The following is a 13,623-nucleotide window of genomic DNA, read 5'->3' as shown; positions in this document are numbered from 1 at the left end:
AAATTGAATAACTTCTGTTTTCATGGATGCCTGGATGTTAAACTTTGTTTACACCTGGTAAAGCAGCAACGCTGATGATTTTATTAAAGATGAAAGAATTTAGACTGTTTTTTAAAAAAAAAATTAAATAATCGTTTTCTTATTTTCACGTGTGTGTGAAGCTGACACACATGAGCAAAATCTGTTGATTTCATTTGAAAGTTAATATGTCTATAATATTTTTTAGTTCTTCAACATATGTTTAATCAGCATGTGGCTTCTTTGTTAGTCACTGAAAATATAAACAGACTCACACTGGTTCTGAAAATAAATCAATATTAAATGAATATAAGATCAGATCTTCATTTGCAACAATGTGGACACCATCATGTTAGTGATGTTCGATTCGTGAACGAATCGTTCAATACTCGAGAATCACTTTACTGACTTGTGAATCATGATTCACAAGCCCAACTGACTCACTGACTCATCCCTGTTTCTGTTAGCAAACTAATTCGCTTAGTAGAAATATATCTAGCTTATAATTAAAATTGTGTGTGTGTGTGTGGGGGGGGGAACAACAGCCAGTTTATTAACAAAAAAATGTCTGCTCTGAACTGGAAGAAAAAACCCTGAGTAGAAGCTCACTTCAAGAAAATAGCTCCTCGGTTCACAGTGGCATCGCTCTGCTAACATGCTAACAGCACATTTGAGCTACTCACCCCCTCCCTTCCTGTGCTGAATCATAGAGCGAGCGAATGACTCACTCACTCACTCACTAACTCACCCCCTCCCTCCTGTGCTAAATTTTTTGCACTCTCTGGTCAACTGACTCAGTGAATCAAATGACTCAAAAACCCCGATTCACTTTGGTGAGTGACTCATTAAAACTCGATTCAGTAAAAAGAATCAAATTTACCATCACTACATCACGTCATCTTTGGCTCCTCCAGCTGAGACACACCTTCACAGACACACAGCCCCTCCCCTCACTAACAGCTGGATCACTGTCACAGGTGACACACTCACCTGTCTGTGTTTCTGCATGTTTCAACATTCACAATGTGACGACAACTTAATGACTGTGTTCAGTGGCGGTCCTAGCCTGTTTGGCAGGCAAAACATATTAAGGATTGTACATTAACATAAAGCTGTTGTACACACACACATATGAAGAGAGAGAGTATACATAGTATGCAAACGGCTACCAAACAGCCATCATAATACGTCATACAATGAGAACAGGACAAATCAACAACTGACAATGACTAATTAATATTAAAATCTGTAACATAATCTATTGTTTGGAGTTTAGTCTGTTACTGTTGCTATTTTTTACCATTTCTTCTTGGAGCAACTGTAATCCACATAATTTCCTTGGGGATTAATAAAGTATTCTGATTCTGATTGTTTCAGGATGACCTACCATGATCCAATCACACAAGCAGCAGGCGCACCTCGCAAACGGAGGGCGCTCTCCCACCAAATGGGCGATAGAAAACCGATCGGTACCTGTACCATTCCTAATAATTGCTGGCTGACGTCGGGGCAGCATGAGTACGAGCATTTTTTTTTTTTTGCCGATGCCCGTGATGCCGCCCCCTACCACGGTGCCGCCCCGGGCAACCGCCCGTGTCGCCCGTATCTAAAACCGCTACTGGCTGTTTCTTGAGTTTCTTTGTTAGCCGGCTTTCTTCTCTGTAGCATAGAAATTTCAAGCAAAACTTCGACTTCCAAGCTGCTAAGAAAAATAAAGAGTGTGCAGCTCCACACTGGGAGCATGGTTCATTACCTAGTAAGGTTATTTTCTGAAGATTTGATTGGTCAGCGGGAGGTGATTGCAAACCTGCACATCATAAGTTACCATGGTAATGCACCCAGGTAACGAGTGAACCCCCTTTGTAGTAAACCCCAAAGTTAGCCCTGAAGTTATCCGAATAAGCCAAAATGCTGCCTCACAGCACAGACCTGTGACAAGAATGTTGTTTTTTTCTTATTTTGTCGGCAGTGATGTCATTGGAAGGCGGCGTTAAACTAATCGAAAGTACGCCGATGAGTCGGCGTGTGTCCGTTAGTTTTTCTCCGTTTATACCTGCACCATAATGACTCTGTTAACATCAGCGTGTCTCTGCCTGCCTCTGTTGTTTGTCTGTGTCGTGGATTTGGCCTCTCCAGGTGAGCTCTGTCCTCGCTTACCTTCTTTTCTAATAAGGTTACTCTGACCGCTGTGGAACAAATTTGGGCTCAAATCGCCCCATAATCTACTTTATATTCTCAATTCAGGAAGGAAGCACAGATTTGATGTCTGTGTGGATCAGCACCCTTTACCTGTATTTACTTCTGTGACATCTGAGTGGACTAAGCCATCTCGCGTGGTTTGCAGTGACACGTGATAGGTTTGTAGCTTAAACCTATTCGCTGGAACGTTGAAGACAATACAATTACACAGCAAGCAATACACGAGTAGGCAAAGTTCTTCATGTTTCTCGTGCACGGGAGAGAACCGGACAAACGCCGTTCCTTCACTTGACCCCAGTTGCTCTCGTCCGCTCCCCCGTAACACTGCTCTTTTATTGAGGTTACATGAATATGCATAGGTTCATTAACATACGACGTCTACATACAAACAAAGAGTACCTTGCCTGTGTGTGTGTGTGTGTGTGTGTGCGTGTGTGTGTGGGGTCAGAGTGTGACCCCATAAATGACTTCCCTAAACCTACTGGTCTGGAAGTCCAACAGTTAATCTAAAGAAAAGGCACTTAGCCTAAAACAGATATAGCCACGTTTATCCTACCATAAAACAATAAAACAAGTTACGACCTCTTCCCATGCTCCCAGGATGTAGGTGTGGATTCCAGAACACTGGAATGCACACCAAGCCTTTGCAGCCTGCTAAAGATCACACATCCTATCACTACACAATTGATTATACACCTCTAAGCATATATGGTTAAATGGTTAAATATTTCTAAGCATAAATGACAATCAACAATACAAAACCTAACAAGGAACTTGCCATATAAGCAATGTTTGAGAATGTGTGACGTGTAAAGTACCAAAATAAAACCTATATGAGGCACAGTTTATGATTCTAATGTTAGAGAGCTCTTGCAACTGGCGTTTGAGCTGTGCAGAGGTCTCTCTCTTCCGGAAGATGAATGAATAAAAGAAATATCAATATTTTAACACACTATGAGTCGGTTTTCTCTGTTCTGTCATGGGGACAAAAGAATCGGGGTTTAATATTTGGTGTTTCCGCCTGGTTCGTCATGCAACAGAGAGAACAAATGTGGCCGAAGGTTGGATCTGATATGAGGCGAACAGGAGACCGGTCTAAAAAGATTTAAAGGTAGGCACAAATCTGTTCAATAAGCAAATTTGTGCAAATTGGCAGAATTCTAAATTATCTGTTCGCTGAGTAGATGATCTTAACTATTAAATTGAAAATTAAATTAAAAAACTGAATTGTTAAGAATAAAGTAAAACTTTGAAGTAATGAGAAGCTTTGAAGTAATGAGAAGCTTTGAAGTAAGGATAATGAAACTGTGAGAAAAGACAGTACTGAGATAAAAGTAACATGAGATGTTATGATAAAAGAGAAAAGAGACCAATGTGTGTTTAGGAAAACACAGGATCATAGTTTATGAGTCAGTTTATGGTTTAATAAGTGTCAAGTTCAGAAGTGCAGACTTCCTGCCTACTGGAGACGTCCAGTAGGTGGTCCGGCGTGGCCGTACTGGAGATTGACCATCTACCAAGACTTGGGACCTTGGTTTAAAAATAGGTTATGATCAGAGGATCATTTTGGGAGACACTTATTTGTGAGTAAAAAGAGTAATTTCGGACGAGGAAGTCCGACAGAAAAGACCTGGTGCTGTCAGGATGTTTAAGTGACACAGAATTTCAGAAAATCGAGTCAGAAATGGTTTTGTGGCTCTTGGTAAATTGATTTTGAAGGAAAATCAGTGTTTATTGTGCTGAAGTAACAGATCCGGCGTGGTCTGACGGGAAGAATCAGCTGTACAATTTTGCAGCGTTGTTGATATTAACAGATCCGGCGTGGTCTGAGGAAAAGAAATAAATCGGTGAATGGTTGATATACTTACATGAATTTTGGTGGATCCGCTGAGGTCCAGAAGAATAATCAATGCGGACTGTGTTGGTTTGAATGTTGATAAATGATCCAGGAAGAATTGTCTGGTATGTGTGTTATTGAGTTACAACATGCGCAGTTAAATTGGGCGCTGTCTACTTCCGATGAGTTTGATGAAAATCTTACCTTGAGCTGGACAAGGTGTTTAACTGACTCAGGATTTCAGAGAATCGAGTCAGCTGTGATCTTGAGTTCTAATGGTAAATTGATTTTAAAGGAAAATCAATGTTTACCATATTGAAATAATTCTGAAGATATTACTAGATGTGCTGTGATGCAAGTGAAGAATAAGTTGTGTACATGTGGACACAATTGTGTTGATATTGATGGATCGGCTGCGGTCCATCTGATAAGTTAATACTGGAGACACTGAGACAAGAAACTGTTCTTAAATCTTCACTGGCTGCAGTGATATACATGTGCTGAAGATTACTGGACCCGGCAAGGTCCATGTGATGAAGTTCTTGGGCAGATAAATGACAGAAACAGTTTCTGAATTTTGAGGAGAATTCTGAAGCACTGAGGTTGAATTTTCTCTGTGCTTGGCGCACTGTGTGGACTTATATCAGAGTTATAAGTCTAGTATAAGTTTTAGTGTGTTAATACAGGTGGAGTCTCCTCAACCTGAAAACATGAGTACAGCGGCAAAAGGATAGATTAACAGAACTGGGACGACAAACAGGCCAGCCTTTGGCTTAAAAACTTTACAGCTTGACCTCTCACCCTAAGAAGAAGCTTAAAGGACAGTCGATCTCCTGATGAAGACAGAAGACAGACAGAACATTGTGGACTTGAAGAGTTAACAGCAGGCAAAAGACAGTGCAACTGACCTATAACACTGAAGGGTCAAGCAACAGCATGTATGAATACCACTGATGGAACATGAGCTTTGAATTATAAGCTGGAAACCAGACAAGTGACATGACTGTTTGAAGGCACTGGATATTTGCCATGCTGGGAGTTAACCTACAAGAAAAGACTGAAAGATTAACAGAGAAGAAACAGTGAAGAAGAAAACAGCTGAGTTGAGCCTGTGTTTCCTGGAGATTTGAAGGCCAAACAGGACACTGTGAGAAGCGGGACAGGGACCAGTCAGAGGTCAAGCCTGGACGAGTTTGAGTGCGAGAGTACAGGATATAATTGGATCGAAAATGGAAGTTAACTCATGGAGGTTTAGGATTGTCCACCACAACAAAAAAAAAAAAAGAAAAAGACCGAGAAAAATAAATACATGAACTAACGATTACATGAATGAATAGAAAACACACATACACAAATTGTTACATGTGAAATTATTTTTGGAATGAATCAGAAGTGAGACAGTTTGAATCCACAGCTCAGTGCAAAGAGGCATGAATTACACCTGATTATAAAAATACCTATGCAATGAAGAAGCAGCTTACACTCAATTAATATCACCACATAACATAAATGCAATGAAGAAGCAGGTTACACTTACATACATGACATAAATTGGTATTTCTGACCGGAGAGAGAGAAGCGGGTCGTTTAAGCACTGATGATGATAATGAAAATGTCTCAGTTTGTTATCTCTAGGTGCAAGCAGACCTGGATCAATTTTCCACATGCAGCGGTCGGTAGAAAGTTATAGGTTAACATTATTAGAAACGTTCAGGCCAAGTTTTTGGTTGAAGTGTTTACAGCGCCATGTGTCCCTGAACCTCACAAGCAAGCTAACTCCTGGCTGAGGACAAGGAATGCTGTTAAGGTGGAAAATCAAAATTTGGGTTAGCAAATTTGGGAAAGAGAAAACTGACTGTTTAAGTGGAAAATTGTAAAGGAGTCTGAAACACTGCAAAAAGAAAATGCATTAACCTTAGAAATACAAGAGAGCTCATGAAGACTAGACAGCATGTTGAGCGTGTGAGTCTGTTTATCATCTTGTCCAAATCGCTTAGTGTGTAGTAGTTTTTAGAAAAGAAAATTTAGAATTTAGTGATGATGGTGTACAAGTTGTGTGGCGTTTAACAAGATTTTCTGTGTATTGAGCAGGTGAAATTATGTCAGTTGACTTCGGAGTGTTAGGACCCTGAAGAACTTGTGGCAAAACTTTTGTGTGTTTAAGATTTTTGAGGTTGTTGTTGTGATGGGTTGATTCGGTTAGTTTGCTTTGGGTGTTCTTCTTATTTTAATAGAGGGAGTTTTATTGGACGTGGACATGTCTAAGACGGGCCCATTATTTTTGTAACAGAGCACTTAGAGAAAACCTGGCAGGTGATTTTGTTTTGTGCTTTGATGAGCTAATAATCAGCTCTCTTTTTTCTCATTTTTGTTCTAAGCAGGCCTGCAAGAGTGAATGACAGCGCTGTAAAAATTTCCGGGAGAACAAACATAAGGTGGGCTTTCCAGATTACAACTGGCTGAGGAGAAGGCTACCTGTGGGGACCTGATCAGATTGAAAGTCTCTGACTAAAAGGATTGCCGCAAGCCAACCCAGTCCAAAAGCATAAAGAACTATTTTCCTAAAACAAAATAAAACAAATGAATGAGCTCATGTTGCTGAGGGTGGAGAATCTGATTATTTGCGCGGGAGTCTCCACTATCAGCAATATCTCGTTTGAATGCGTGTGAATGAATGTGTGTAAATGGACGGTGACTGGACGGACGATGTGGACTAAAGTTGGACCGACTGGACACTGCGATAAAGACTGGACTAAGGTTAAACACATGACTGATAACTGTTCTGTTTTCTTTCTTATAACACAGATTGGATCATAAGTGGGGAAAACTGAGTATGAAATGTGAAGTTCAGGTTAACACACAGGTTTTGTTTCTAGGAAGCGGGAAAAAGGATGCAGGCTCTGGATGGAGACAGGAGTTCGAAAAGATTTGACATGATGATTAAATTGATTTCATCCCTTAAACACAGGTTTGCAGGGCCGGAGCAGATATATACCTGAGAGGAGGATTGCTGAGGTGTTTTGAGAAATAATATGACTAACCTTTTTCTTTTGATTTCCTAAGCTCGGGTGAAGCATCTTGAGTTTGTGACACATAAGATGTGTCAAAAGGGGTGATTTAAGGTTTAATTTGAAATGGGTTTTAGGATCATTTTATGACTTTTTGGGGTGTTTGATAATTTAGATATGGTAACACTGAGGCAGAAGTGTTATTTTCATGTTTAGGTTAAAGGATTAAGACGAACTGAATCCTGTTTAGAAGATAAAATGCCGGTGTTCATAATAAGTTGAATACCAAACTTAAAGGGAAACTGTGGGATAGCTTGAATAAAACATATGCTTTGGTGAAAGAAGCGAAGATTTTAAGAGTAAAATGTTTGATTTCTTTTTGATTTCTAGAATAAGTGGTTATAATGCAGGCTTACACAAATAGATATTACATGGATTTATTTCTAGGGTAGAGTAACACAAAAGTAACACTCAGTGTCATGCAGTGACTTTTACACAACCAGATCAGATGAACCAACTCACACTAAAACATGCATTTTGCTGCACTCTTTACACTTATTTCTTTTCTTTCTGCTCTTTTATATATTTTGTAAAACCACAAAAAATATTTTATATCAGCAGCAATTTCTCTCAAACTGCTGCATCACAGCTTTCATGCTCTGACCTGCATGTGAAATGAGAGAAAAGCTCTTTATTAGTAACTTTTACAACTTCTGGCAGGTTAATGTCTGAACTTTGGAGTCAAACACACCCTTAGTTACAAGAAATAACACCACAGGCTGTAACTAAGTGAATCCACCTGAACACCACCTGTGTGTGTGTGACTGCATTACACTCCCACTGCTGGGAACCTGAACAAGAACCAGAACAAAGTCTGAAATAGAAGCTGACAAACAGCTGCACCACCGAGTGACACTTTATTTTATAAACTTCACAACAGGTTTCATGTTGTGACCTGTGGAGGTGAAAAGACACAAAACCTGTTTGACAGTTTTTGAGCTGCAGGCAGGATTGAAACACACCTTAGTTAAAAGTCAAACAGCAACATTTGTCTCCTCCCCTCACGTCACTCAAATGTGACAAACCAGGAAACAGGAAGTTCTTCGTCCTCAGTAAAGAGAGACGCACAGACGATCAGACTGAGCTCAGACCAAACTAGCAGCTTCCTCTGAGTGAGTCCAGCTACAGGAGAGAAAAGTGGAAAACTCCAACACTGCTGCTTCAAGCTGCTGACGCTCCACACACTGAATGTGAGTTTGAGCAAAAACACGACTCAAAGGAAGTTTCAGTGAAGGTGGTAGAGGAGGGAGGGGAGCCAGGACTGACTGTACTTCCTGTCTGCTGTTTTCAGCTTCACTCACAGACTCAATGGCTTCCAGATCAGAGGAGGATCTCTGCTGTCCGGTCTGTCAGGAGGTCTTCAGAGATCCTGTTATTCTGTCATGTAGCCACAGCTTCTGTAAAGACTGTCTGAAGAGATGGTGGAGAGAGAGACCAACACACGAGTGTCCAGTTTGTAAGAAACTATCACTTTATGAACCACCTTTATGTCTGGCTTTAAGGAACCTGTGTGAGTCGTTCTTACAGGAGAGAGATCAGAGAGCTTCAGAGGCTCTCTGCAGTCTGCACTCTGAGAAACTCAAACTCTTCTGTCTGGACCATCAGCAGCCAGTGTGTCACATCTGCAGAGACTCAGAAAAACACACCAATCACAGATTCAGACCCATCGATGAAGCTGCACAACAACACAAGAAGGAACTTCAGGAAACTCTGGAGCCCTTAAAGAAGAAGTTAAAGGTTTGTGAAGAAGTTCAAGTGAAGTTTGATCAAACAGCAGAACACATTAAGGTCCAGGCCCGACACACAGAGAGGCAGATTAAGGAGCAGTTTAAGAAGCTTCAGCAGTTTCTAGCAGAGGAAGAGGAGGCCAGGCTGGCTGCACTGAGGGAGGAAGAGGAGCAGAAGAGTGGGATGATGAAGGAGAAGATGGAGGCTCTGAGCAGAGAGATAGCAGCTCTTTCAGACACAGTCAGAGCCACAGAGGAGGAGCTGAGAGCTGAAGACGTCTCATTCCTGCACAACTACAAGGCTGCAGTGGAAAGAGTCCAGCGCTGCCCCCTGCTGGATGATCCACAGCTGCCCTCAGGAAATCTGATAGACCAGGCCAAACACCTGGGCAACCTGACCTTCAACATCTGGAACAACATGAAGGACATGGTCTCCTACACTCCTCTCATTCTGGACCCAAACACTGCTCATCCAGACCTCATCCTGTCTGAAGATCTGACCAGTGTGAGACGAGGAGGAGAGAGGCAGCAGCTTCCTGATAATCCAGAGAGGTTTGATGGATGGTTCTACTCTGTCCTGGGCTCTGAGGGCTTTAACTCAGGGACTCACAGCTGGGATGTTGATGTTGGAGACAGTACACGGTGGACACTGGGTGTGTTAGCAGAGTCTGTGCAGAGGAAGGGACGCATACAGTCTGGATTATGGGTAATAGGGTTATTTTTTGGTGAATACTCAGCATATTCACCATCAGCTAAAACTGCTCTCTCAGTCCAGAAGAAGCTCCAGAGGATCAGAGTGAATCTGGACTGGAACAGAGGAAAGCTGTCGTTCTCTGATCCTGATACTAACACACACATACACACCTTCACACACACTTTCACTCACAGGATGTTTCCAATCATTGGCACTGTTGATAAAGTGAAGGTGTGTCCGTTGAAGGTGTCAGTGTCAGTGCAGCAGATGAGTTGAGGATGATGATATTTCTAATGTTGTTTCCTGTCAGTGAATTGAAGCTGTTAAACTGCAGCTGTCCTCCTGCTGCCTCGTTGTTCCAAAGCTCTTTGTTTCTCTTTTAGTTCTCACTGTTTCTTTCTGTTTCTGCTGTCCACCTTTTCACATGGAAAATCATTTCACTGTTTCTCACTGAATGACTCCCCAAACTAGATTTGAAATTCTATCAAGTTTCTAATCATTACAAGTGATTCATGTTTCTATTTGATGTGTAAATGGAGATGATTTAGTTTGCTGGGATATGGACTGACATGTGTTGAATGGGAGGAGCAGTTTGTTGTTGTCTTCTTGTCTGTTTATGACAACAATAAATATATTGTTGAAACAGTGATTCATGTTTAACTCCATATATGAAATGTTTCTGATCTTTGAATTCTGTTTGATTAAAGACTTTCTTCATGACACAAATGAGATTTCAGTGTATTAATAGAACTAAATAAGCTCAGAGTTGAAAGGCTGGAGTATTATGTACGTGCTTCACTGTCAGGATCTTCAGGGGGATTCAAAGGGAAACATCAAACTGCTGTAATGAGATCAACTAGTTGGGCTGAACACACTTATCTGTAGTTTGTCTCCATCCAGGATCATCAGAATATAATGAACATGTGTGAAGAGCCAAAAAATGCTGCTGCCCTCTCAGCATGATGAGCTCCAGCCTTTGTTAACAGGAAAACAGGAAACATGAGACAACTTTCAGAGACAGTAACCAACTGTGGCCACAAGATGGCAGCAGCTGATCTGAGATCCTTTATTTTATTTTATTTTTTTCCTTCTTTTCTTTTTTTTATTTTTTCTTTTTCAAACTTTATTGATATTATAAAGCGAACAGTCAGTCATTCCAGTTCAGTTTGTACAGTACACATACAAGGCAAATAAGAATAACAATATACAGTACAATGAAATAAGAAGGATAAATTAATAAAGGAAAGAAAAAAAAGAAAAAGGGGGGGGGGATGTGACAGACTTCATAACAACTTTGTACTTGAAAGTTGTGACAGCTCATTCATTAAACATTTCTGAATGAATTTCAATCAATGACAAACCTTTTTTATTGGAAGTTAATTTAAGAGAGTTTAAGTAATATTCAATTTCAATCAAAAACAAATTAAATGATGGGGTTGAGTTTTGAAATTTACATTTATGTATATGGAATTTCCCTAATAAGATATAAAGATTGACAATGGCACTTTTTTTTTCTTTAGTTTCAAAATAAGTGATAATGTTCTTCCCTTCAATTTTGATTTCGTATGTTGTCTTGCACAGTATATAATTTTCAAGCTCTCTCAAAAATGTAGCACTATGTGAACAGCCATAAAACAAATGAGTAACACTTTCAAGTTCAGTTTTACAAAAGGTACATTTTCTATCAATGTCACAGAATCTTGAAATGTGCGTGTTGGATGGATATATGTTATGTAATATTTTCAAATGTAATTCTCTAACTTTGTTTGTAATACAAAATCTAAAAGGAACAAGCCACACTTTATCCCAGTTGATATTATCAAAAATAGAATTCCAAAAAAACTTCCCTCTTGGAGTTATTTTCTTTGCATTATACAAACATTCTCTAATATGTTTATTGGTGCATTTCTTGCTTAAGAAATCAATACCATTTATATAAAGAGTGTTAACGGATGCAGTTAGTGTGTTCTATTTTTTGTAGCTTTTCATCAACTCAGTCAGTCCGCTGGGAACGGACTTTATTACAGAGATAAAATCTTTAAATTTGATAGGGAATGTTTTTTCTGTAATAAAGTCATTGTAACTAAGTAGCTGGCCTTCAGAGTCAAATAAGTCTTTTAAATAGATGATATTTTTATCAATCCAATTCTGCAAATACAGTGATTTGTTCCTCTTAGTAATACATTCGTTATTCCAGATAATAGATCTATGTGGAGAAAAGTTATGTGAATAACATAATTTCCAAGCCAACAATGCCTGTTGATAAAATGCAGACAATTTAACTGGTAACTTTGATATACTGTAATTACAAGACAATAGGAACTGTAAACCTCCAACATTTCTAAAAATGTTATGTGGAATGAAATGCCACAATGATCCAGGAGATTTTAGGCATTCTTTTAGCCATTTCACCTTAAATGTATAGTTCAGGTCCATGAGGTCCAGAAGGCCAAAACCACATTTATCTTTAGGTCCAAAAAGCAATGATTTTTTTTAGATGATGGTGCTTATTCTTCCATACAAAGTTAACAAATAAGTTATTAACATTTTTACATGTGGAATCATACACATTAAGGGAAAGGGCTGGATACACAAATCTGGAAGCACCTTCAGCTTTAGTCAAAAGGATTCTACCAAAAATTGATAGGTCTCTTTGGAGCCATAAGTTCAGTATAGTTTTAGTTTTTTCCATCCTGGGAGAAAAGTTGAGTTGTTGACGCTCTGTGTCATTCTTACAGACATGAATACCAAGGTATCTAACACAGTTTTTGACAGGAATATGGTATAAGGATTTGACATTTGATTGGTAGAAACATAAAATTTCACATTTAGATTTATTTAGTTTTAATCCAGGGGCAATTGAGAAATCATTTATTAATGAAATAGCATTTTCAATCTGATCTTTGTTTTTTAAGAATAAAACGGTGTCATCTGAGATCCTTTATTGGACAGAACGACTCTGCTCTGTGACGTCATCAGAGAGACGGCCTTCACTTTGATAGATCTGACGTCACGTCTGCACTGCGATGATGAAAGCTGATAAACACATTGTTATTTATCCATGAAATCACCTCTGTCCTCTCAAGTGTAGCTGTTTACAGAGCTAAAGAAGTCCTTCATCATCAAAACAGACAAACATGTATTTTCTGTATGAAGTGATGTCATCCTCACTCTAACCTCTTACATACATTCTGTTCAGTTTTCCTGCTGTAAGAAATAAACTGTGTGAAAATATGAATGCAGGGAAACATCCATTAATCACAGGTGAGCCGTTTGTTTCTGACTCACATTAAATGAGGCTTCAGGTGTAAATACCTCAGAAGTGTTTGTGAGTTCAGTAGAAGCAGACCCAGTCAACCATCATGGCATCCACAGCACTACACAATGCAACAGAAAGGCCTTCATCATCTGCTGAACCACCTCTGAACCACGACGCTCTCCCTGCATCTAAAAGCTGTTAGTCAGGATGAGATGCTGCTGTGATCGCTCACAATTTACCTGTGAGATCTTTGTAAATATCGTCTTTGTTTCTGAAGGAAACACCTTTAGTCTGTTTGTATTTGGAGTGCAGATCTGGGCGTCCATCACTTTAACCTGCACACGTTTAGTTATTGAGTGTAGTTGATGTTTGGCAGCATTTTATAAGTGACAGTTCATGAACGGTGAAGGAACAGAGGACGCCTGACCATCCTACCTGTGTCAGTAAGAACACTTTAATCACAACTTCACAACTTAACACAACTGAAACCTGAATTCAGTGTTGCATAGTTTACTAACAGTGTGTGCTAACACTGAAGTTAGCAGTTTGTTTCCTAAGAGCTGCTGGGACAAACCACAGTGACCGGCTACAGAGTTTAGTTAAGGTGGTTCTAATATGTGACCTGTTCAATTATTTACAGGGATTTATTTTTCATTTAAAGCATCATTTGTGAAGTTTTTATGAAGTTTAGTTCTTTTATGTTCTTTGTGTGATGTTTAGATTTTCTTCTCTTGTGTTTTAACTCTTCAGGTTTCCTGTAACAGAGATGTAAACCACCGTTTTCTGATGGTGCTGCACTGTGACACTTTATTAGGCACACC

The 13,623-nt window shown here is 39.6% G+C and overlaps 1 protein-coding gene across 1 annotated transcript; it reads left to right on the top strand.

Moving 5' to 3' along the window:
• Positions 1-7,911: 7,911 nt before the first annotated feature.
• LOC146521337 (nuclear factor 7, ovary-like) lies at positions 7,912-10,886 on the top strand. The gene is made up of 2 exons (XM_085155038.1): positions 7,912-8,312; positions 8,414-10,886. Exon 2 carries the CDS (start codon positions 8,431-8,433, stop codon positions 9,817-9,819), a length of 1,389 nt encoding a protein of 462 aa, XP_085011164.1. The 5' UTR covers positions 7,912-8,312; positions 8,414-8,430; the 3' UTR covers positions 9,820-10,886.
• The last annotated feature ends 2,737 nt before the right edge of the window (positions 10,887-13,623 follow it).

This window comes from Neolamprologus multifasciatus, chromosome 3 (assembly GCF_963576455.1).
Source record: "Neolamprologus multifasciatus chromosome 3, fNeoMul1.2, whole genome shotgun sequence".
In the NCBI taxonomy this organism is placed as follows: Eukaryota; Metazoa; Chordata; class Actinopteri; order Cichliformes; family Cichlidae; genus Neolamprologus; species Neolamprologus multifasciatus.
The sequence above is the reverse complement of the archived record's forward strand: the minus strand, read 5'-3'. Positions and strand labels throughout refer to the sequence as shown.